Source organism: Cydia splendana, chromosome 13, assembly GCF_910591565.1.
Source record: "Cydia splendana chromosome 13, ilCydSple1.2, whole genome shotgun sequence".
Taxonomy (NCBI): Eukaryota; Metazoa; Arthropoda; class Insecta; order Lepidoptera; family Tortricidae; genus Cydia; species Cydia splendana.
Genome location: NC_085972.1, coordinates 20,362,053 through 20,386,930, shown reverse-complemented (window position 1 = coordinate 20,386,930; position 24,878 = coordinate 20,362,053). Strand labels below are relative to the sequence as shown.

The 24,878-nt window shown below is 43.1% G+C and overlaps 3 protein-coding genes and 1 long non-coding RNA gene across 12 annotated transcripts in view; 2 read left to right on the top strand and 2 right to left on the bottom strand.

The window, feature by feature from the left end:
- LOC134796317 (mucin-3A) overlaps window positions 1-11,081 on the top strand; it is a 103,116-nt gene extending 92,035 nt beyond the window's left edge. For 2 of the 6 annotated variants that reach the window (XM_063768402.1, XM_063768400.1), the window contains 7 exons: window positions 921-996; window positions 1,382-1,450; window positions 4,923-5,015; window positions 5,304-5,397; window positions 6,091-6,229; window positions 8,558-8,709; window positions 10,127-11,081. In XM_063768402.1, the coding sequence (XP_063624472.1) occupies window positions 921-996; window positions 1,382-1,450; window positions 4,923-5,015; window positions 5,304-5,397; window positions 6,091-6,229; window positions 8,558-8,709; window positions 10,127-10,250 (747 nt within the window). In that variant the 3' untranslated portion in view covers window positions 10,251-11,081. Of the gene's footprint in view, window positions 1-920; window positions 997-1,381; window positions 1,451-4,922; window positions 5,016-5,303; window positions 5,398-5,568; window positions 5,601-6,090; window positions 6,230-8,557; window positions 8,710-10,126 lie in introns of those variants that run through there. The other 4 variants (XM_063768401.1, XM_063768405.1, XM_063768404.1 and 1 more) reach the window with 4 other exon arrangements.
- The window catches only part of LOC134796328 (uncharacterized), a 280,891-nt gene that overhangs the window by 232,274 nt on the left and 23,739 nt on the right, over window positions 1-24,878 (bottom strand). The window lies entirely within an intron of this gene.
- LOC134796319 (E3 ubiquitin-protein ligase MARCHF1-like) lies at window positions 10,864-16,704 on the bottom strand. Of its 4 annotated transcripts, none has more exons than XM_063768409.1 (7): window positions 16,410-16,704; window positions 16,210-16,320; window positions 16,039-16,123; window positions 13,121-13,260; window positions 12,640-12,872; window positions 12,338-12,558; window positions 10,864-11,790 (listed from the first exon to the last, which is right to left on the bottom strand). In XM_063768409.1, the coding sequence occupies exons 1-7, from the start codon at window positions 16,596-16,598 to the stop codon at window positions 11,540-11,542; spliced, it is 1,230 nt and encodes a 409-aa protein (XP_063624479.1). In that variant the 5' UTR covers window positions 16,599-16,704; the 3' UTR covers window positions 10,864-11,539. The 4 variants fall into 4 exon arrangements, with proteins under 4 accessions (XP_063624479.1, XP_063624480.1, XP_063624481.1 ...); XM_063768410.1 differs by having other exon boundaries at window positions 12,347-12,558; XM_063768411.1 differs by lacking the exon at window positions 13,121-13,260.
- LOC134796313 (eukaryotic translation initiation factor 6) lies at window positions 17,083-18,687 on the top strand. Its single transcript, XM_063768398.1, has 2 exons — window positions 17,083-18,233; window positions 18,491-18,687. Exon 1 carries the CDS (start codon window positions 17,222-17,224, stop codon window positions 17,957-17,959), a length of 738 nt encoding a protein of 245 aa, XP_063624468.1. The 5' UTR covers window positions 17,083-17,221; the 3' UTR covers window positions 17,960-18,233; window positions 18,491-18,687.

The window sequence follows — 24,878 nt, the reverse complement described above, 5'->3', positions numbered from 1 at the left end:
GTATGTAATGTATTTTTTTTTGTGAAATCCGAGTTATTTATATAATACTAAGAAATTCGTTATTCAATTAATTGTCACCCATGAACAATAGTTATTTACGATACAAGTACGGTAAGTAGGAAATTCGCAACGAGTGGTGATAAATTAAAACACGACCGAAGCGAATGTTTTAAATCGACACGAGTTGAGAATTACCTATTCACACGTGTATCGTACAACGTTTTACCGTACATATGGCCCTTTAAATTTTTACATAGGCACGGAACCCCGGGTAGGCTTCTTCCCGCACTAGTGCGGTAAAGTTGCACCATATGTACTGTAAAGATAATACAGTTTAATTTTGAACCATAGATAATTGGGAGCATTTGGATATATTTGGTAGTTTTACGGCACGCGAAAGGTCAGTTAACTATGTCAACGAAGGTACGGATAGCAACACATTTAACTGAGCATAAACAGACCTTATCTCGTAGCCATACAGTGTGCATAAAGTTCACAAAAGTGTTTACTGATGTGTGATAAATATATGGAACGCTTGGAAACACCATTATTCGATGGAGAGTATTTCCGGCGCGCCCGTTTCCGATGCGTATGCGACTGTGAACTTGATACGCTGAAGTTCACAAGGGCATGGCACGCACGAAAGGAAATGTAGTCAATATCAGCATATTATTTTATTTATTTACTACCTATGTACTTACTTCGTGTTGAAATGAACATCAGGCAGCGTCTAAGTAATACGCTCTAAGTGGAAACGTGCCCCTGAACGTGAGGCAAATAAAATTATATTTGAATTATGATTTGTTGTGTTGTTTGTTCATCAGTTTACGACATAAGAATAAGCAGACATTTACGTAAATAACTGAAATAGCTTTACAACATAATAGATAATAATGTAAAAAAAAAATACAATGTTGCAGTTGGAAGAGTGCACCGACTACGAGCAGCGGCGACGCCTGCGCGCACGCATACGCACACTCATGGCCGAGCAGGAAGGTGAGCTCTTCCATTCTAACACTTTACTGCTTGTTTTCGTGTAAATGAGTTTTGATTTCAATTTTATCAAGAAGTTTTTTGACTTGGAAGTTTGGAGACTCACGGGCCTCACGGCCTTGCACAATGATTACCTCCTATTTCATTACAATGAAGCCATTACATTTACTCTTATAAAGAAATATTAATTACACAACACAATCAGACAGTCATCGATACACAGAAAGACTAGTAGAACAGGCCGTGTCAATACGATGTGCTCAAAACACGTAGGACCCAGGACCCATATGGATAACATTCTGAGTGAATGCTCGGTCAGTTCTGCTAGCCGTACAAACAGACACAAAAATACATTAAGCATTCTATTTCTATTTCCATTACATTGTAGCATGCGCGAGCGCCGTGACGGAGGCGCTGGCGGCGGCCGGCGAGGCGCCGACGGACTCCGAAGCGCGCGGTGAGTCTCTTCTACTCCCGTTGCTGCAGGGCCTCCTCGGCGGCGGCGGTGAGCGCCTGCTCGCCGGGCTCGGCGCGGCCAGCGCTGACGTCGTCGCTGACGTACGCCGCTCCCTAGGGCGCCTGCGGGCAGCCCTGGCTCCGCCCGCGGCGCACCCCCAAGCACGCGCACTCCTTAACCTCACTGAACGTCTAGAAGAAGCCCTCGACGCCGCTGACCGCCTCGATGGCTGCAAAAAACGGCATCGACGCCGATCACGCGCCGCCAGACACACCGTCGGCGTTACCCATGAGGAACTCGAAGAAGCGCGCCGAATGGTAGATAGAGATCAGCTGGCGCTTGCGCCCGAACCGACCACCTCTGCTTTACCTTCCAGCACCGCGTCAACGGCCTCCGTGCCTAGCGTAGATACCTCGACTCCCGAGCGGCGACAGAGCGTCGAAGAAGAAGTGAGTTTCCATGAAGCGGTGCCGGCGCAGCAGAAGCGAGCGCCTATCGCGCACTCGGTCAGCTACGAGGCCGCACCCGTCAGTCGCGACGCGCAAGTAGTCGAACGCCGCGCATCAGGACCCATTAGTCATGAAGAACAGGTAGTTGAACGCCGAAGTTCTGGTCCACGTAAACCGGAATTCCACCGTCACTCTATCGCTGACGCGCCGAAACCAGTCCAAGCAGCGCCAGCGCCCGCACCCTTGCCTGCTCCTGTCGCCGCTCCACCTCCGCCGCGACCTTTGTCCAACACTAAGAGCGGAATAGCTAGAATAGCCAATAAGTTCAACGCCCAGATAGAACGAGAAGCACCGCCGCCCATCCGTCGTGTTCCGACGAGGCAGCAGCAACCAGTAACCGCACTGACCGTGCACACGCGTCCTCAGCCGGAAGAACGAGCATACCGCGCTCCTCTCTACAAACCTCTACCTCCAACGTACAACTTTGCAGCACCGCCGCCCGCTGACGACTATTCTAAACCGCTGAACCGGTTCAGCAGCAACAAGAAGCTGCGTATGAAGCGTGCCAATACGATAGACATCGGTAAACCACTCAGTGGATATCGACTCGATAGCGACACGGATGACGACGCGCCGCGACGCGGCCCAGCCGTGCCCGAGTTCCGCCCACAAACAGATAATGACAAGAAATTCTTAGCTTTCATGAAAAAGAACGAAGATAATGGAAACGGGCATGTAAATTGGAGCAATAGGTTCGGTAACATTAAAAACACCTTCGAGAATCGTGAGGACCGCAGCAGGTCCTCCAGCTCGTCCTCTGCCAAGCGTTTCTGGCAGACGACGGAGGAGGCTCCATCCTCTCAAGTCAGACCTAGGAAGGTGTTAGGTGACTTTAACTCGGATAGACCCCGTGTACCCTGGGCGGCGGAACGTAGGGATATCTCCCCTCAGGTCCCACAGTCACATCCGCCTCTCCCGCTGGGACTACCGAAACAGTCGCACTACGCTCCGCCCCTGCACCACCAGTCTCCACCCACAAACCACCAGGTCCCGCCTGTAAACTACCAACCCCTACCACCGCACCACCAGCCTCCTCCCGCGCATCACCAACCCCAGCCGCCTAAGCCCGTGCATCACCCACCCATACCCCAATCCCCAACGAAACCTATCGCGAAACCATTCTTGTCCAAACCGATCCCCGTCAATCAGTTCTCGCACGCCCCAATGTCCGCGTTCAAACCTCCTAAAAAGATCACATCTCCGGTGTCACCATCGGCCCTCGTATGGGTTCCACCGTCGGCCAACCAAGCACCAGTCCTGTCTCCTACAAGCGACACTATACCCTACAGCCCCAAGCAGGCGCCGAGCCCGCCCGCGCCCACCGCGCCCTGGGTCCAGGCAGTCGAGAACAAACCACGCAGAGTGCTCAGCCTCGCTGCCAATAAATTTGAAAACCCCTCCCCTCGCTCTACTCAAATGTCCCCTCAAAGAGATAGGCCCTACGCCTTCAACCCGCCCACACCGCCGACTTACGCGCCCCCGCCCACACAGAACTACCCGGTCAAAGCTATCCCTAGCCAGAACGACCTGGCCGCTCCGGGTCTCGTCCATCGCCTCGACAACCGCCCGTACGAGAACAACTATATGCCTAAGGTGGACGCTCAAAAACTGCAGATAGAGTTTTACGAAAAACAGATCCGCGAGAAGAAGCTTAGGGAATCGATGAGCAATGGGCACTACAAGCCGCAATCACAAACCCAGGTACAACCGCCTCCATATACCGTGACCGACTTCACACCCGCTAATGTAGTTTCAACGTTCGTGCCACTCCAGCAGACGCCGGATATAGAAAAAGCGCGGGCACATAAAGTAGACTACTTGCCTGATGTCGTGCTTAACGAGGCCCATGAGCCGGCTCCTGCGCCAGCTGCGCCCCAGCATAGCCACTACGCGCAGAAACCGAAAAGTCCATACACACACAGCCAGCAGAACGGCACCCACAACGGCGACGTTGCTTACACAAACGGGCTCGATGAAGAAACCACAGAGCACAGCAGCGTAGTGACTCGCGTGATGCGCGGCCCGGTCGGGCAGACCGCCACCGTGACCGCCGGCGCGCGCACCCGCCACGACCCGCGCGGGCACGGGCCGCACGCCAGCGCCGCTGACAGCCTCAAGAACTCCCTCGACAAGATCCCGCGCCACCCGCGGCGGGACAGCCGCGCGCAGGTACGGCCGGCCCCTGTACAGCCCCAGTCCTCGCTCGCCCCCTCGCCCCGCCCGCCCGTCATCAAGTCGCCCCTCTCCCCGAGCCCGCGCGAGTTCTCGAGCGAGTCCGCCGCGAGCCGCGACTCGAGCCCGGGCCTCAGCCAACTCAGTCGTTCGGGCTCGTGGCAGCATATCACCGAACGCCGCAGCCCCGCGTCACCACGTCGCGTAGTCGCGCGTGCTAAATCCATGCACCTGCTCGCCGTGCCCAAGATGTTCGAAGGCGGCATCCAGCCCGACGCCCTGCCCGACAAGAAGCGAACGGTGGAGGCGTACTTCTCCGGGCAAGCGAGCTCGACGGCCGTGGGCGCGCGCACGAAGGTCCGCGCGCGACAGAGCCAGGGCTACGGGCTGGGCCGCAGCCGCACCATGCCCAGCGTGACTGAGCTGCAGTTCCTGGATGAGAGCAACGCCGACGACGCGTTCGAAGACCTGGTGTCGGCGCTGGCGTAGCCACACATTCCACTAGACTAGGCGGGAGAAGAGAGACGCGCGTGAGTCGTGTGTGTGTGGGCTGCCTGTCGCTTGTGTCGCTCCCCGCATGCCCCCGCACCGTGACCGTCGATGTACATACATATACATACTCGCAAAATCCGTAACATGTCGACCGATGCCATTTCACCGTTTCCAATAACCGTGTTAATTTGACTAATAGCTTAAGTATCGTATTGTTTTGGCTGTTATTGTTTTGGAAATGCCCTTAGATTTGACGACCCATTTTTGGCCTTGACTCTAATCTTGTTTTCCGTTTGCAGAGGAAGAGGAAGTAACGACTGTGACATCGAGCGAGCGGAGGAACTCCTCAGAGAAAACCGTTAGCAGTAGCACCACCACTAAAACTTCTAAAGGTCTGTTACATACTTTTGTACCTACTGTAGATAGTGTAGTGTGTGACACGTTACATGGCGATCCTGCCAACTTAATCATAGAGGTACATTTTCAACAGACTTGTACGCTGGTTACAAACGAATTATAAGCAATCGCAGCATCAATTAACATTCATGATTTCTTGGTCTTTACACACTTGCCGGTGACAGAGGTTATACACGAATAATACGTCGTCACTCACATCCCAACCTGGCTTTTTGCACTTTGGTGTGCTGCATGACAATAATCTGTCCGTTCTGGTGTTCCAGTGATCGAGAGCATGACGCGGCCGGCTCCCAAGCCCGTGTCGCCGTTCGCCAAGTTCCGACAGCTTGAGAAGCAGAACTCTACCACCAGTCCCAAGTAAGCATCACCCCCACTCTTAACCCCTCTCGTTATAAATCCCCTCCCAATTGGCTACAACTGCCGCAATAGGCGCCTAAAACACTTGATCTTATCGTAAATATTAAAGTATATTTCATTTATTATTTATAGTAGTTTGGCTTAATAAAACTATATTTTATTTATTTTTAGCAACCATATCTGTGGATACGGATAAGGAATAGGTACACGTAAATATTGAATTAATGATATGCATTTATAACGCGTTATAGTAGCTTCATTATAATATTTATAATCACTCGCTAAGGCTGAGTGCACACGGATTGTTTAACACTTGTACAGTTGACGAAATAACATTAGTAAACAAAGGTTTCAATCACTTAAATTATATTTAGCCTTTGTCTGCTCAGAACGCGCATTATAGTCTAGTATATTGGGTGATATAGACAAAGTAAAGCATTATAGTTTCTTTGCGTAGCATGTCTGACTAAATTATAACCTCAAAAATAATAATTTTATAGGTTATAATTTCGCCAGACAGAAAGCAGAGATAGAAAGCAACATGTTTATCTTGTTTTCATCGCACAATTATCGGGACAATCATACGCGTATCAACTGTACTTAACCAAACCATTAGTTAGTCCATCCTAACGTACACGCGTCGTGTAAATAACGTCACCAAAGGGCTCCAGACTAACGTTGCGTCCGTTGTAGCTCGCCCAAGTCACCGCAGAGCCCGGGCTCTCCGTCGCAGCCCTTCTTCAAGTTCACCGACCCCGCGCTGCAAGCCAGCGCTCTCACTATTAAAGAACGGTTGCTGCAGTGGTGTCGTGACAAGACTCGGGACTACGAGGTACACGCCGGTTCCTGGCAACTGGGGGTTATAAGCGCTCTGGTTGTTTAGGAGGACTCCCCGCACACCCCACTCTTACACAGGCGAATGTATATAGCTGTAACGTAAACACGTAAATATAGTCAAAATACATATTTAGATAAGCATTTCACCTTCAATTTAGAACATATTAGTACACAATTTATCACAAATACTCGTAGAAAAACACAATTTGTTTCACTCGCAATACTCGCACTTAGAAATTATTTTATTAGTACTGCTCCATGGCTTTTAGGTACTGGTGCAAAATACAATTCAGAAACAACTGCACACCATATAAATCACTAGCACAATCTCTAAGGCAAAATATAAATTCAGTATGAGATTTAACCCATATATGCCCATTGGGTCGTTTTCGACACACTGAACCCACTGACTCCTACACATTGAAATTAGTAGGGGAGTGAGCCTGTAACCTTAAGGAGTGTGGGTCGAAAACGACCCAATGGGCATATATGAGTTAAGGACTCAAGGGAAAGGTAAAAATAATTATTTTTATAAATAAGTGGTTAAAACTGACCAAAACAAAATCTGGAGTTCATTCCGTATGTTTAAATATTTGTCCTGGCATTACGAACGCGACGCTACGGCTGTAACGTACCATTCAAAACAACAACAGCTTGTCAACATGATCTGACAATATCATACTCTAGAGTTTTTCGACGTTGCACCAATCTAGTCGGATATGCAGAGTGGGGGTGGGGGGTCAGGAGTCGCCGGTAGCTAGAGCATGTCCCGCGCACGCGATAACTCGCCCGTCACAGCACGCACTCACACTTGGGGTTGCCAGTTGTCGAAAGAAGCAAAAATTTGTGTGGAAACATAATATACTCTGGCAAACCCAGTTTGTCGGTAGAAAAAGGCGCAAAACTCAAATTTTGTACCATCGCGCCTACTTTTTCAAATTTGCCGCCTTTTTCAATTGACGGAAATGGCTTGCCGAACCTTGCAAATAAATGCCTGAAATCAGAAATCACCCACAAACCTGCAAGAGGTGCTCCTGCTTTTCTGGGATCGTGAGTACCATCAACACATCATTGAGATATAAGGTTTTAAGGTAGGCCGAAGACCAAGCAGCGCATACATTATTAGTGATACACTAAACTGCACTTTTCGATAAATTGGCAACCCTAAAGACAAGCTTTCCGTCGCTTTATATGACTAGCATTTTCTTACTTTATCCATGTATCACGGTATTTACTTAATTGTATATATATTATCCATTCATCCGTAGGGACTTACTACTTCTGAGCGTTTTAACTTAGTTAACAAACAAGCACCAATTAAAATATTCATGTGACCGATATTTTAATAAAGAGTTACGTTTTCACAAACACCTAATTTGTTCTCTCTAATCAAATGAAATTAACAGCCTGAGTCTGATTAAATGAGTGTGGAAATATTTTTTAATAAATTTTTCGTTGCGTATCGACTGTAACATGACTGAAGGCCTAACATCCAGCCCGATTCAGATATAACAACTTGTTATGGCTTTGAACTTATTTTTATACGACCCTGAAGATCGCTCACCCAAAGCTGTGCATGATTGTGCGCCAATCACCGAGACGACCGTCAAGGTTATATCAAAACCAGTTTAAACACATAACAAAATGTTACATTAGAATCGATGTTAGTGTGAAATAGTGAGTTGTCCGTGTAATCGATACGATACTTTTAATGTCGTCGAGTTAAAAGCATGAGCCCAAAGAGTAACGTGTAAGTACTGTTGCTGTATAAACAGTGCATGGTGTATTGTGTTGTTTGTTTTGAAATAGGTTTACCTCAATGTCAATATTCCCCATTAGGTACATATTTTCAGTTTTAAAGACGTCTGTAATACCTATTGTATAAAATTAGACTGAAAATTAATAATCTCGAGACCACAGATCGTTTTTCACATAAGCAGCCATTTATCTACCTATACCATGGTGTGATTTCTATAGGTTTTTGAACATCCGCCAATAGTTACTGATCTATTCAACATTGTTTTATTACTAAATTGAAATGTCCTACCCAACAGCCCCATGTAGCGTTAAATACGTTATCGACAAAGTATGGACATTCCATGCCTGAAAATAAACTAAAAATAATGCCCCAATATAAACAATCATTCGGTCGAAGAAGGCTTTTAGGCTACAATCGCCATGTTGTGGTATATTTTCATTTGTCCCCGCCGGGCACAGATGATAAAAGGTGCATTCATATGAATCATCCCATCTGTCCCGCCTCGTGTAGGGCAGCGTTTACGTGGGGTGGGGACAAATGGGAATTAACCTATGTTTTGCGCAGAATGTGAAGCTGGAGAACTTCTCGACGAGCTGGGCGGACGGGCTGGCGTTCTGCGCGCTCGTTCACCACTTCCTTCCAGACGCGTTCGACTACTCCAAGCTCACGCCGGAGAAGCGTCGCCATAACTTCACGCTCGCCTTCAAAGTCGCCGAGTAAGTAGCTTATTTATCCCCTGACTTAAGAAACACCTCTACGATAAGGCACCACTTCATTCCGAACGCGTCCGGTCCAAGCTTGTAGGTAGGTACTGGAGAAACGTCGTCAAAACTTCACGCTCGCCTTCAAAGTCGCCGAGTAAGTACCGCTAAATCTTGTTTATATAAGTGCTCCCAGTTCTGGCGAATGGAACGCGCCAATATCGGATGGTTCACGCGAATGTAACTAAGTACCTACTTAGTATGACTCTTTTGCTAACAAAGGCGTTCACAGAACTTTCGACCACTCATCACACAGCACAACACAGTGCTACAACTCCTGTAGAAATAAGAAATAAGATTCTATCAGATACAACACTTCGCAATTCGCAAGCCAATCTTCGCAACATGGTACTGACCGATGACTCATTGACAGTCCGTCAATCGTCAGCACTGACCAGTCATCACATCAACACACGCGCAGTATTTCAGGGCTTGATGTCACCGCCAACACATATACTACGTTCTACACTCAAGACCAATTGAAACGTGTAATTTTATATAGAAATTGCCTAACAAATTCGTGTGATCTTGGGTGTAGTCAGCGCGCGTGTCCGCCCACTAATACGCAGCGCATCCGCGTCGTAAACGTCTATTTTTGACCGCAAGCGTATCATTTATAATTTATAACTTGTAAATATCAATCTTGAAACTGATTTGAACTTTACGACCTGACGAATCCGGGAAGGCCAGTTTTGGTTGGCAGTAAAGTTCTTATTTACATTAACACCGCGTGTTCGTTATAAACTAGGATTCACAGTATCGGTCTTGAATGTGTGATTGTAATATCTTTAATTGGGATAAATTGTAATACCAATACGAGTAGGCCAAAGCCTACTCGTAGGGCAGAGCTTTGGCTCTGACCTACGAGTAGGCTTTGGCATTTCCTGCCTCAATTTCTATTATACTTAGTAAATTATTTCTATACTGAGTACCTAAATGCGCCCTACCTACCGTGCATCATTAAAGATCAATTATTTCCCTTGCATCTAGATTATGAGAACTAAAAAAGCTTTCAAGGATTTTAGGCTTAATTTAGACATCATCCTTATCTTCCTGGTAATGTCCCAACTTTTTGCCGCGGCTCATGGCAGTCTGGGGTCCGCTTGAAAATTAACCCAAAAAATTGGAGTAGTCACTAGTTATTATGAAAGCGACTGCCATTTCACATCTCAACTCAGAGGGAAACAAGACATTAAACGTATAGTTGAATCATCGAGAGCGTGGAATTGCATATGTAGTAGTATTGTTTGTTTACAGGCATTCTATATTTGAATTTTCTATTTTCTTGTACTATCAGCATACAACCACTACAAATGCAATTCCATCTTCTCGATAATTAAACTATAAATGACGGTGTTTATTCTGATTCCAGTGAGAAGGCGGGCATCTACCCTCTGCTGGACGTGGACGACATGGTTGCCATGCGCAAGCCGGACTGGAAGTGCGTGTTCACGTACGTGCAATCCATCCACCGCCGCTTCAAGGATGAGCGCTGACCGGCGCATACGCACGCTGTCTTTTTGGCCACACTTACGTTGATAAGAATAGAGTCGAAATTCGCACCGCAGATAATTGGAGTGATAGGCGTGCGAGTGACGTTTCGAGGATTACAGAATAGATATAATTCTTGGCACGTCTATTGATTTAATTGTCTGTGGTTTAATAACAGAAAAAAACTGTACGCAAATACCTTAAATATAGGAATAGTGATGCGAGTACTATCGATAAAAATGACATCTGTGGCCAAAAATATAGCGTTAGTGTTAAATATAAGTAGTCGAACGCTAAAGTCACAAAAGTTTATATTTTTTTGTATAATCGAAGTGTATATTTAGAGTCCAAAGAGCGTATGTTGTTATCAAATTGTTTGTTTGTGTTAATGTTTGTCAAATGTTTATTAAGTCCGCCCAGCTCGTTGTATCTCCAGCGCCGTCTCGACAGTCCTATTTATTGTAATCTCAAGATGTATGTGATTTTTATATTAGCTCGTAAGCTTGACTAACTGGTATGAGTACCGACTTCGTAGGTTAGTCCGTAGATTTTTATACATTTGATTTTCACCTTTGCGATTGGACCCCTGATTGCAAGGATCGCTTTTACTTATTTATCTACATAAGGAAGTAGTATCCTCGCGTCGCTCAGGCGTTCATTTCAACGTCAATCCATTAACTTACTACTTGTATTCATTCATTATCATTTCAACTTGACTTTTATTAATAATCGCGGCTTAAATAATCGCCTACTGATTTTATCAAATAGATCATATTATATTACAATAATTTATAAGTTAATTTATATTGATATGAAATAAAATATTATTAACAAAATTGTTTGTATTATTTTTATTCAGTGGCTATAGGTACATGCATCATCATATCTTGTTCTGGAGTGACGGATCAGCACTATTATTGAGAAAATTACACAAAACGCGATCGTGGAAACTATAAAGTAGACAAATTTCGCTGACATGCCGTTAACATTAAATTCAAGTGTTTTGCTGCAATTTTGCATATACATGTGAATAACACAGTCCACAACCCTCTAAAGTCGCCACAATGCGAGCGCTGAAATGTATTTCGAATTTTTATCTAAACTAAAAATTTACATAACTATAAGTCCAGCTTCTTAAAAGTTTATTTTTTATTTCGCTACCTATATTCATTTTTTATCCATCGATATCGATAAGTATCCATAAATATTGCCCGTCACTATTTGTGGCACAATTTTTAGGGTTTGGTACGACGATTTTTAAAAGTTATCGATAACACTATTTTTGGAGGATCGCTCAGGAGTCTGGCAAAGCAAAGGGCATGGCGACCATAAACGGATCAGCGACATTCGTGCTCCTGTCAATCGTCGGCGGATCGTCGGAGCGCGCCAGCAGCCTCTCGTCGTCGTCGGTCAGCGTGTCGTCGGGCACGTCGTCGGCCAGCAACACGCGCACGTGGAGCGTGCTGTCCCGCCAAGCTCGCCAGGACATCTGGTGCTCCTGGATCTTGAGCAGGATCCAGGTTGTTAGGAGACCGTTTAGGGCGCCTATGAAAAACGCTAGTTCAGGATTAGATTGTTGTGGTGTTATACAAGTATCAGAACACGATCCTTGTATAACACCGTTATACCTAGTTCTAAATTGTATACATAGAGTTCAGAAAACCGTGGATTTGTTGACCGAGAAAACGGAGGTGTACGCTACGGCCAGACACCTTATACCTGGTGCTATTTTCGAATGATGCTTATATAGGTATAGGTACCTATTTATGACTGTAGAAAAATAATAAACTGAAATCTATTAAATAATATCACACGGAAGAAAAAGTGACGAGAAAGAGAAAGAAAAAGTGTCTGAAATCGAACCGGCTTCTTCAGCAATCGCGGGTGACGCCAAAAGGGCCCGCCTTTTATCTTTGCAAAGTTTGCATGAGTTCGGGTAAATTTGGACAGGTACTGCCGAGACTCGATTTGCCTAGCAGGCGTCAGCTGCAAATGCTGAAAAAGTTAATTTAATTCTAGCCTCAAACACTGGGTCACTTTTTTTCGTATACTGTGCCATCTATTTCAATTTAGGTATAGGTGTTACCAATACCAATGATACCGATGAGCAGCGACGAGAACAGGTTCGCAGCCAGAGCAGCAGGGCCGCCGGCCCTCGCGCCGGCCTGCAGCGCGCGGTCGGCCGCGTGCAGCGCGCGCGCCGTGCCCAGCACGCTGGCCGCGCCCAGCGCCACCCCGCGCCACGCGTCCGCCGCCAGCGCTCGCCCGCGCCCAGAGCGCGCCCATTCGATTAGAGAACGCATCCAGGACCATCTGAATCAATATGCGTCGTTAAAATAGGCACACAATTACATTTTATAAAAGTTCTTGAAATTAACTGATATATTTTTGTACTTGTGACTCCTGGTGACCACGTAATGGTGCCGGCAGAGCTCGCAGTAGCTGGTGGCCGCCTGCAGCAGCCAGCGCTCGAGACAGGAGCGGTGCACGGCGGCGATGGTGCCGCGGCAGCCGCACGGGCGCTCCAGGCGCTCCGCTGATGCCCCGCCGAAGCAGATGCGGCAGATATTCTCTGAAGCTAGGCTGCCTGCTACGCTGCTCACTTCTTTTGGCACTGACGGCGAAGCCTACAGATAGTTTTTTGTATTAAAAATGGGAAGTTTGTTATTGTTCTGACAATATGGTGATGGTGAACAAAATGCCACCGGCTCCTGGCCCGATATTAGTGCCCTAATTTGACGGAGAGACCGTGAGCATATTAGACCCCGATTGCCCTCGTTCGACGAAATAACTATACAGGCCTCACTTGGTATAGTGACGCTATTAGGTAGTATTTTTTGATACCAAGCCACCTTGTAAATGAATTACTTTTTACCTGTTTAGCAAGCAGAAGAGCGCAAACAGAACCGAGTATAGAGCGCGAGCGCGCCGCACCGGGTGGCGACAGCGCCCCGGGCGCCGTCAAAGAGTCCGCCGCCACCCGTATGCGCTCTCTGGCTTCTTCTGTATCTGACACTGTTAAACGAAATTGAAGTTATTCAACAACAAAACCTTCACACAGTGCCAAAGACAGTTTGATGCTAAACATTCCTAAACCAATGTGCCAGCTTCTCTCTGGTCGTCCATCAGATTTGATTGACTTATAATATCTAGGGCTAATGCAAGTCATTTAATACCTACACCAATATTATTACAAGACTTATCCTGCATTCGGACGGCGAACGATATGCCGCGAGCGACGTCGGCCCCGATATCGGGCCTAATGATCATTTTCCTTTTCACGAAATATTAGCACATCGTTTACAATATTTCTTGATGTAAAAAATTGTTCAAATGCAAAAATATCAAACATTAAACATTTTTGGCAATTCGAGACTGTATTTTTTACATGTAATGTCAAATATTGTTCACGATGTTCTTATGTTTCGTGAAACAGTAAACCAAATTGCTCGGGCGTGACGTCAGAAGATTAAGGCTCGACGACAGGATAAGTTAAACCTTTTCCAATCTGCAAGGTTTTCCCAAAAAAACCAAATACAATACCTATTCCAATTAATCCAGCTATGATGATTCTTTTGAAGACAAGTTACATTTCCCGAAAGTTATATATCTAATTTGAACTTAAAATCGGATTGCTAAGGTCGAAATTATATTGGCGCGTATGTGATCGATAAATCGTACTATGCCTGGAAAAGCTAACTAACTAATATGGCTCAGCGATCCAAAGAGGATCTTGGCCTCCGAAACGAGAGCACGCCACTTTTCCCGATCCTGCGCCGTTTATTCCTGCCAATTATCGGCTTGAAGCTGACGCAGATCCGCTTCCACACTGTCTCCCCAGCGGTATCTGGGCCGACCTACCGGGCGGCTACCAGTCGGTCTTCCCAGGTACGCCCTCTTGGCAGCCCGATCCTCTCCCATTCTTAATAGGTGACTGAACCAGCGAAGTCTGTGGGATTTCGTTTCGCCGATTATATTGGGTCCGGCCACCAACTCCTCGATTTCGGCGTTCTTCCGTATCCTCCACGTGCCGTTGTCTCTCTTGATAGGTCCCAGGATCTTACGAAAGATCTTTCTTTCCGCTACCAGGAGCTGACTTTCCTCTTTTTGTGTTAGTGTCCAGGCCTCACACCCAAACATAAGGATTGGTCGGATAACGGTCTTACATACCTATTCTTAGCTTAGTATTTCTGCTGAGAAGCCTGGACACCAACACTTTATGGAGGGCTGCACTGCATCGCAGGGCGTTTTGGATGCGAATATTGATTTCCTCCTCCCTTGCGTTTGTATCGGTAATGGTGCATCCAAGATACCGGAACTTGTCAACTCCACGGTAGACGGTACCCCCAACATGGAGACTTCTGCGCTGAACTCGTGTATTTTTATAGCGCTTCATGTGGAGGTATTCAGTTTTTGACTGGTTAATCCTGTGACCTATTATACTAGAGGCCTCTCGCTCCAAGACACTGGCTGCCTGCACTACTTCTTCGCGGCTTTCCCCTAATAAAGCAAGGTCGTCCGCGTACCCTATCACTTTGTGCTTGCCGCTCAGCTCCAGCATTATGTCCAACGCTTACACTTTTCGGACAACATGTTCAAGGGCTAAGTTGAAGAGCACGGGTGATAAGGCATCTCCCTGCTTTAGACCGGTCATCACCTTGAATTCCTCGGTCAGCTCACCGCCTACTCTGACACGCATCCTACTCTCTTTTGTTGCTGTAGTGATCACGGCTACTAGTTTTCTAGGGATGTTAAAATTTACAAGAATGGCATACAGAGCGTCCCTATCTATGCTGTCATAGGCCTTAGTGAACACTGTCCACAAACAAAGAGTGAACGCTTTGGGCGTACTCCCACTTCTTCTGCATAATCTCTTTGAGAAGGAAAATCTGGTCCGTCGTGCTGCGGTTTCTGCGGAAAGGATTCTTTCAGAATATGGTTCCAGCCTCTTGAGCAGTACGTTGGACAAAACTTTGTACGCTGTAGTGAGTAAAGCGATTCCTCGATAGTTTGTTTGAGCATCTCTTTTTCGAGCCTTTTTTGTGGACTGGACAGATGACACCGATGTTCCATTCCTGTGGCTGTTCCTCTATCTCCCATATTTTCAGCAATAGCTCGTAAATTTTAGAGTGGACAGTGCCACCACTATTTTTCCAGGAGCCTTATTGTTTTTGAGTCGCATGATTGCTTGGTATACCTCCTCAAAAGTTGGCGGGGCGACCTCACATTCATCGGTACTGTTGTTATTGGAAGGGGCTGGTGTACTAGAGGGGGAGAGTTGAGCAGATGTGTGAAGTACTCCTTCCACATACTCTTTATCTGATCTCTGGATGTGATGAGATTTCCACTGTCATCTTCCAGGAATTGTGTGACAGGTTGATAGCCTTTTTTGAAGTTACTGAGCTCTTTATAAAACATCCGGGATTGGTTTGCTCTTATTAACGTTTCCATCCCCCTTAATAGCTCACTTAGGTGTTCTCTCTTGGCCCGTTTTATCACTCTTCTAGCTTCCACCTGCAGATGTTTATGCTTTGCCTCCCATTGTACATCTTGATCCGCGAGAATTTTATATCTCCTTCTTTCCTCTATGATCCTTTCGCATTCATCATTCCACCATCTTTTCCTTTATATATTATGCCTGGAAAAGGGTTAAAGTAATATTGTCTTCGGTTACCGCGATAGTTACTCATGAAATAAAACGAAACGAATGAAACGTCGGTATGTAGTATGAATTCAATATACGCGATACGGATTACCGTTTCAATCGTTTTATTTCATAAGCCCTTAAAGTACCTGGTGTGCCCATGCCAGCAATGTAACGGCATGTGATATCGGTCTGCTGCGCTGAGCTACGCAGCTCCCGCTCAGCGTAAGGGTTCTGAAAATTAGTTAAGTGTCATCATTATTAAAACTGCTAGACCTACTGCTATATACAAGACGACACATTTTGTTGTTGGTACTTACGGGAATTATCGAAGAACAACTTGAGGCAGACATGCTTACAGTGACACCGCTTTCAGAATGCGCAGGACGCCAAAACGTCAACAGAGTCCTCCCTTCGCCTACACGACATTCCTGTAGCACAAGTTAAACGACCACTTTTAAATAAGGCGCCGCTTTGCTTGGGAAGTAACCGATAAAAATTGCCAGGAGTGAAAACTTACTCTTAAAATATTACCGTAACTACAAGTTCTATGAAACTGAAAATTGGTGTGTTGAAGTGCCTGCTGGATCCGCGGCTGATACGTCACATGTGATAACAGTGCCTGTCTCAGACTTTGTACATTGTTGTAGGAAAATGTAGTAATGTCATTGGAGTCCACTAAACAATCCAATGTTGCAAATCTTCGCATTTTACATTGTGGCTGATCCTTTGTAACTCATTGATTTTGAAAACATTTTTGTAGCTATAAAATACGCATGGTGACCGAGAAATGGTGACAGTTTATTGTGACAATGTCAGACATATTTTGAATTTTTCATGTAACCATATATTATATTATACTACTCTTTGATGTAACCCCTTGGTTTGGCAAACAAAATAAATTTTAAATAATGGGATTAAATCAAAATGTATTTGAATATTTGTTCGAAAAGCATTTTATTGTCCTAAAATGATCCTAAACTTTTGCAATTTTATAGATATACCTAGTTTGGCCAGGGACTGTCTTATTTCAATCATAGATCGAGATAATTATACTGTCTTCTTCTTACGCTAGTACTAGCACCCAAAAAAAGGGATGAGTATAGTTTTTTCTTCTTATTTACTGTTGGCTTTGCCAGACTATATTGTGTTAAGTTGTTTTCGAACGTACCCTAGTTTGCTAGTAGCTTTTGCATAATCTGTGGATTCTACTGTCAAAGTGACGTGTGCGCTTCAACGAGTGTTTTTCTCATTTCTCTCCCCACGTGAAGATATATAATCATTGTGAAATAAATTGAAATTGAAAGTTAATCGCGCATCTGAACAGCAATCATGGCGGTCCGTGTACAATTCGAGAATAACAATGAAGTGGGGGTGTTTAGCAAATTGACAAATTCCTATTGCCTCGTTGCTATCGGAGGCTCAGAAAATTTCTACAGCGTGTTCGAAGCCGAGCTCGCAGAAACGATTCCCGTGGTGCACGTCAGTATCGCGGGGTGTCGTATCATCGGCCGGATGACCGTTGCCAACAAGAACGGACTTCTGGTGCCAGCGGCGACCACCGACACAGAGTTACAACACATACGCAACAGTCTACCGGACACAGTCAAGGTGCAGCGTGTAGAGGAGCGCCTCAGCGCGCTGGGGAACGTCATAGCGTGCAACGACTATGTAGCGCTCGTGCACCCCGACCTGGACCGCGACACAGAGGAAATTCTCGCAGACACACTAAACGTAGAAGTGTTTCGGCAGTCCGTGGCCGGAAACGTTTTGGTCGGTTCATACACCGCGCTCAGTAATCGTGGGGGCTTAGTTCACCCAAAAACTACCATACAAGATCAGGACGAGCTCTCATCCCTCCTACAAGTTCCGTTAGTTGCGGGTACAGTAAACCGAGGCAGTGATGTAGTAGCAGCGGGGATGGTGGTGAACGATTGGTGCGCGTTTTGTGGCATGGACACGACGTCGACAGAGATCTCAGTGATTGAGAGTGTGTTTAAACTGAATGATGCCAAGCCTACAGCCATCACCTCCACAATGCGTGCCTCACTCATTGACAGCATGTCCTAAACCCTGCAAGAAATGCAACTATGAGGTTCACTTGTCATTCATAAATAGCATCAGTTCTGTTGAGTATTGTTTAAAGAAGAAGTGAGCAAAAATGTAAACATTGTACATTTGAGGCATAACCTCAAATTATGTTTTTAATTGTTTTAATAAACAAAAAAGGTAATATCAGATTTAAAATTATGATGCATACATTATGAATATAAGAAATCTTGATCTTTAAGGTAAATAAAGGAGTAGAAATATTATTTTGTTTACATTTTTTACAACTTCTATAGTTCGTTTTTTTAGCATTAGAAATAAGGTAAACAATCTTGATGCGTCTTTTAATTGAAAAACACATTTTAAAAATAAGTTATGGCAAATATGTAACAATTATGAATCTAATATGGTAATTTATGTTCTTTTGCTTTCATAAGTAATAGTTACTGATTTTTAAAAAGCGTTTTTCAATTAATAGACATGTCAAGATCGCTTACCTTCTTTCAAGTTCTTTCTAATGCTAAAAAAAACGAACTATAACTATAATGAAAGTAAAGTTATGTTATGACAATTGATACCAAATAGTTGTGCTACCCCAGTGTTGCAGAGGATCTTATGTGATATGTTTATTCAATTTTGATAAGTTGTGCACCTTTAAAATTGCACAACAGATTGTGCAATCATGCACTGGCAATGTCCCTTAATTTACATATGTGTATACATAAGTAATAAATTGTAAATCTATATTAGTAATTGTTTAATTTTTATCACATCTATTTTGAGAACATCATAGACACTCTTAGGCGCAATCACAGGTCATTCACCTAATGCAATTGCGGTAGAAATGGCTGCAATAAATTAAATTTCATTTATTTAACATGTTTACTGAAGGAGGGGGTTGAAAGATTCCATACAAAGTGAGGTTAATTATGAGTAAAACTAATTGCTGCAGCGAAGGTGATAAGACCAACTAAGCATCCATAGACTCCAAAGGCTGACAATGGGCAAGCAAAGTTTGAGGTTGCCAGGCAACTGGCATTGTTATGTGGTGAAACAATAGTAAACAACTTGGTTTCATTGCACCATTATTTCGGTGTTAGTCAATTTTAGTAAATCAACTTTGTTTAATGAGATTGAGATGCAACTTTGTACAACTTGTACAAGTGCAAAATAATGTTTCCCTTTTTAAGGGTTTAATAATTCAGCTGAAGAATTTAAATATGAGCGATTCTTTTGGAGTGGATGCATTTTTGTTTGCTGTTAGATGCTACCCTACCCTACCGCAATAAAAATCCTAAACATCATACTGATTAGTTAGGTTATGTAGTTGTTTATAAACCACAGAACACCGCCTCTAGAAACCTAATATTGGCCATTTTGTTCCCGACGCAAATCACCAAACTGTGAGGTGCGGGAGGGGTGCTCACGGCGTTGCGATTGGTCGTTTCAAACATGGCGCGCTGACACGTGTAAGTGTAGGGATGGGACATGTTCATTACAGGTAGTGGGTACTGCTACCAGTGATATCGAAATTTATTGTGGTAAAATTGTTACAAGTAGTTATACTTAGAGTAAACTTACTTAATAATTATATTGATTAATTTAATATTTCATTAAGTAATTTAATAATGTACCTGAAATTTTTACTTAACATATTAGGGCATTTCTGTTTAAAGTACCCAGTACATGAATTTTAAAGTTTAGAATTTTTATATTATTTCCACTCAGAATCGCAATCTCTTTCGATACGAGAAAAAAGTGTCGCCAAAATCTCATACAATTATTTTCTTTTGTCCGTTTTATTAAGGTCATTGAAGGTTGTATTGAAAACATATTCAAATGGACCAATAACATATGCCTATTACAAATCAACTTCGAGTTCTCTCGCACTTCTTTGAAGTAAGTAAGTAAGTAATCATTTATTGTCAGATTGTGCAATGTCAGTATACAGATGTTACAATATTATTTGATTAGAGTGTCACAATCAACCGGTTTACGGTATACAATGTCCTATTCCTAAAATACATATAGTACAGTTCAAATAACCTTAAGATTAAACTAAAAAACCGGGCAAGTGCGAGTCGGACTCGCGCACGAAGGGTTCCGTACCATAATGCAAAAAAAAAACGAAAAAAAAAAAGCAAAAAAAAAGCGGTCACCCATCCAAGTACTGACCACTCCCGACGTTGCTTAACTTTGGTCAAAAATCACGTTTGTTGTATGGGAGCCCCATTTAAATCTTTATTTTATTCTGTTTTTAGTATTTGTTGTTATAGCGGCAACAGAAATACATCATCTGTGAAAATTTCAACTGTCTAGCTATCACGGTTCGTGAGATACAGCCTGGTGACAGACGGACGGACGGACGGACGGACAGCGAAGTCTTAGTAATAGGGTCCCGTTTTACCCTTTGGGTACGGAACCCTAAAAATGTCTAAGGTACAAAATACATATAATATAAAAAAAAAAAAAGCTATTCAACCCTAATCATAATATTATAAAGCAACATTATTGTTTATTACCTACTAGCTATATTATTAATTACTATGTCAATTAAATATTATTATAATTTACATTGTTATTAAGGTCAATATTCATAAGATAGGTATCATTCACATGTCAAGCGTTAGAATTGTTCTATCTTGAGAAAAAAATCATTGATATTGTAAAAACATTCAGTTAGGAGAAAGGATCTTAACTTGGAGAAAAATTTGTTGTTTGGCAACTCTGTCCATGACATAGGAAGTGCATTATAAATACGAACAGCCATGTAGTAGCAATTTTTCTTACTCACTTCTAATTTACATTTTGGGACTACTAAAGCTTTATGTGTGACTGTGCGCTTTCCAATGTTACATTTCTGATCAAATAATTCTAAATTGCATTTAACGAATTTACATATCTCTAAGATGTATAAGCTCGGAACTGTCAGGATTCCATACTGTTTAAACAACGGCCTACATGACTCTGACCACTTGACCCCCGCTATAGCCCTAACACATTTTTTTTGTGCTATGAAAGCTTGTTTTACATTTGTGCCATTACCCCATAATACTATTCCATAACGAAGTGCAGAAGCAACATAGCTATGATAAACGAGTAGCGCAGTTTTGTCTGAAGTCATTCGCTTCAGTTCTTTTATGGCATAAATAAATTTATTAATTTTAGTGGAAACTACGTCGATTTGTTGTTTCCAATTTAAATACTGGTCTACATCAATGCCTAGGAAAATTGTATGTGCTACTTCTTCGATTTGCTCAGTGCCCATTTTTATATTTAATGGCATCATTTTACTATTTCTTGTAGCAAATCGAACTAGTTTAGTTTTTGAAGCATTCATACATAGACCATTCCGATTTAACCAATCACCTACATCAATCAGAGTAGCATTTATGTTCTCTTTCAGGTCATTGTCGTTTTTACCTCTAATAACTATGAAGTTCATCATCAGGTTCATCTCGTGACATGAGACCTAACTGCTCACCTAGAGGATTCTAAAAAACCCATACAACATATGTCTATCACAGACCAACACCGCGTTCCCTCGAACTTCTTTGAAGTTCATCATCAGGTCCATCTCGTGACATGAGACCTAACTGCTCACCTAGAGGATTCTAAAAAACCCATACAACATATGTCTATCACAAACCAACACCGAGTTCCCTCGCACTTCTTTGAAGTTCATCATCAGGTCCATCTCGTGACATGAGACCTAACTGCTTACCTAGAGGATTCTAAAAACCCATACAACCTATGTCTATCACAAACTAACACCGAGTTCCCTCGCACTTCTTTGGAGTTCATCATCAGGTCCATCTCGTGACATGAGACCTAACTGCTCACCTAGAGGATTCTAAATAACCCATACAACATATGTCTATCACAAACCAACACCGAGTTCCCTCGTGCTTCTTTGAAGTTCATCATCAGGTCCATCTCGTGACATGCGGCCTAACTGCTCCGCTGGCCTAGAAGATTCTAAAAAAACTTACACGACATGTTACCTATATATTATGTCTAAAATGGTACAATACGGTATGACGAAGCACGAGCAATTTTCCGCAACTGAAAAACCATCATCGTCACATCACTAGCAAGGACCGGAAAACCCCTCTTTACGCTTAATCCTATCAATTCGGTAACCCAATCGATTCGGTTACCTTATCATTCGGTAACCCTATCATACTGTTACCTGATTGTAATGGTAACCTTATTGAAACGGTAACCCTAACCTTTAACCGAGTTAATCTCAAAACCCCATCGCGATAGGGTTTTTGTTAAGGGTTTTTAACAGGTTTTCATTCAGTTATGGTAACCTTTATTATCGGTTGCTTACTGGTTTGCTACATTAAAGTAGTTTTAGTGATGTGCCGTCAGAACTAAAAAAAAAATACTAAAAAAATTGTTTATTTTGTTTACTTTATTTATATTTTGTTGATTTTGTTGACTTTATTTATTAAATTTATTTAATTTAATTTATTTATTTAATTTATTGAATTTATTTAATTTATTTAATTTACTTAATTTATTGAATTTATTGAATTTATTTAATTTATTTAATTTATTTAATTTATTTAATTTATTTAATTTATTTAATTTATTTAATTTATTTAATTTATTTAATTTATTTAATTTATTTAATTTATTTAATTTATTTAATTTATTTAAGTTATTTAATTTATTTAATTTACTTATTTTAATTATTTTAGTTATAATATAATAATATTTATAATAAGAACACACCACACAGGTAGTGTGTAAACAAAGGAAAGGCAAAAAAACTTGTTTGTGTTGGAGCCGTTGGAGGCTTCATAGACCGCCCATGCCAACCTCGGTTATTCAATAATAAGTTGAATTTAAGTGTGCGTAAAGATTACAATCGTTTGAACTGGTCAAAAACCTCATAATGAGGTAACTGAATAGACTGGGTTTTTATTTCGGTTACCGGTAACAGAGGTTAACTCGATCTGATACGGTTACCGAATCAAAGTGTTACCTTATTAAGCGGTTACCGTTATGGTAGGGGTTTTTATAAACACCTCTAAAATAACCCTATGAAAAACCCCGGTTAAGGTAACCGGTTCCTGTCCCTGATCACTAGTCGAAAGGGAAAGGGATAGCGCATTGCATTTTCAAGTTGACGAAAAGGGACGGACATACTTCGCCTCTGCTTCCGACCAGTATAAAATGAACCCCGCGGACAAGAAACATTATTCAATGAAATAATGAATTTGACTTTCCTGTGGGATGTTTTTCCATCTGTTTCGTATGTAGATGTCTTAGATGACTTGCCACACCATTTTACGCTGCAATATCCCATGATTTCCCAATGAATTCAATAGTTTACGATTTATTTTCTTAGACTCGTGCACACTGCTAACAGTGGCCTATTTTATAAAGCTACAAGTTACAATTTACAAGCGGAAGTCTCTTTCTAACCCTATCTATTAGAACGAGACTTCCGCTTGTAAATTGTAACTTGTAGCTTTATAAAATAGGCCACAGGTCGTAACCTTGGGCGCAACTGATCGGAGCGGCGCGCGAACATTCTTATATTTGACCTATATACCATACGGGCGGTGACCGCGAGTCGTCCTATAAGCTCGATCTATAGGGGTTGGTCTGTGTTATAAACACACATGACTCATTAGGACACCACTTGCCCAGTGTTGCACCATGGTGTTAAATGTCCATTCAACTGTGGCTTCTCTTTATTACTCATTACACAATATTTTGGGGAGTGCCCTCCGAATTATGGGCGAGATATTCAAATTTAACCCTTTGAACGCTACGCCTATCACGTGCGGCGTGCCCTTGTGAACCTTGTCGGAACACACGAAGGTTAATATTGGCCTGTAGCCGCGCGTCAGTTGACGACTTTAGCGGTCAAAGGGTAAGTTTTCAAATGAGACCATGGTGGCAGTCCCTACAACGCTCATGGTCTCTAGCTTGTACCAATGTTGTTGTGCGAATGGCATGATAAACGGCTACCTAAAGGCACAGAATAAATAATAGTACTACCGTACAGAAAGGAAACTTCCTACAAAACCGAAGTTTGACAGCGGTTCAGGGTCGAATCATGCTATTCCTTTCTAATTAGGGCGAGCGAAGCGAGCCCTATCACTATTCGACAAACTATATGCATTCTTGTGGTACACTTTACGGAAAAACTATCGCACTGATAGGTTTGAAATTAAGCATAGTAATTTAAATTCATGTCTAGATGTGTTATCAAACATAAAAATATCATTTCATAAACCTAAAAAATAAAATAAAGGAATAACACTTTGTATTACTACTAGCACCATCTGTTAGAAAATGTATGAATTAAGATTCGTGCTAATGTACTATGTGCTATAGAGATGCAACGGATAGTTGTTTGGCTGGATACCGCATATTCGGCTTGACCATCGGCTGAATATTCGGTATCCGGCCGGCGGAACTATACCTACATTTTGGTTTTTCAGGTGCGCATTGTGCAAGTTTTGACCTGTTTCGTAGTGAACGTTAGCGCGGACTAATTTATAGGTTCAAAATGAGTGCGCGTGCAAGTGGAATGTTTAAATTGTTTTAAAATAATAAACGAGTACGATTATGACCATGAGTACCGTGACTGTTTCTTATTCCAATTTTGTTTACTTACTCCGAAATCAGGTTTGGTGCAACATAGGATAGGCACACGCTGTTTTAGTCTTTCGACACGTCTTGATGAGCATTTGGGAGAGCAGTAACCAAGATAGAGCTGATACTAAACCCTGGCAGTACCTAGTGGAGCTCGGGTTTGGTGCACACATAGACACACGCTGTTTTGGACATCCGACTCGTCATGATGATCACTTGGTAGCGTCGTACCCAAGATAGCTGATGCTGAACTCTGGCAGTACCTAGTGGAGCTCGGGATTTATACAATATACTCGTAGGCACACGCTGTTTTGGTAAT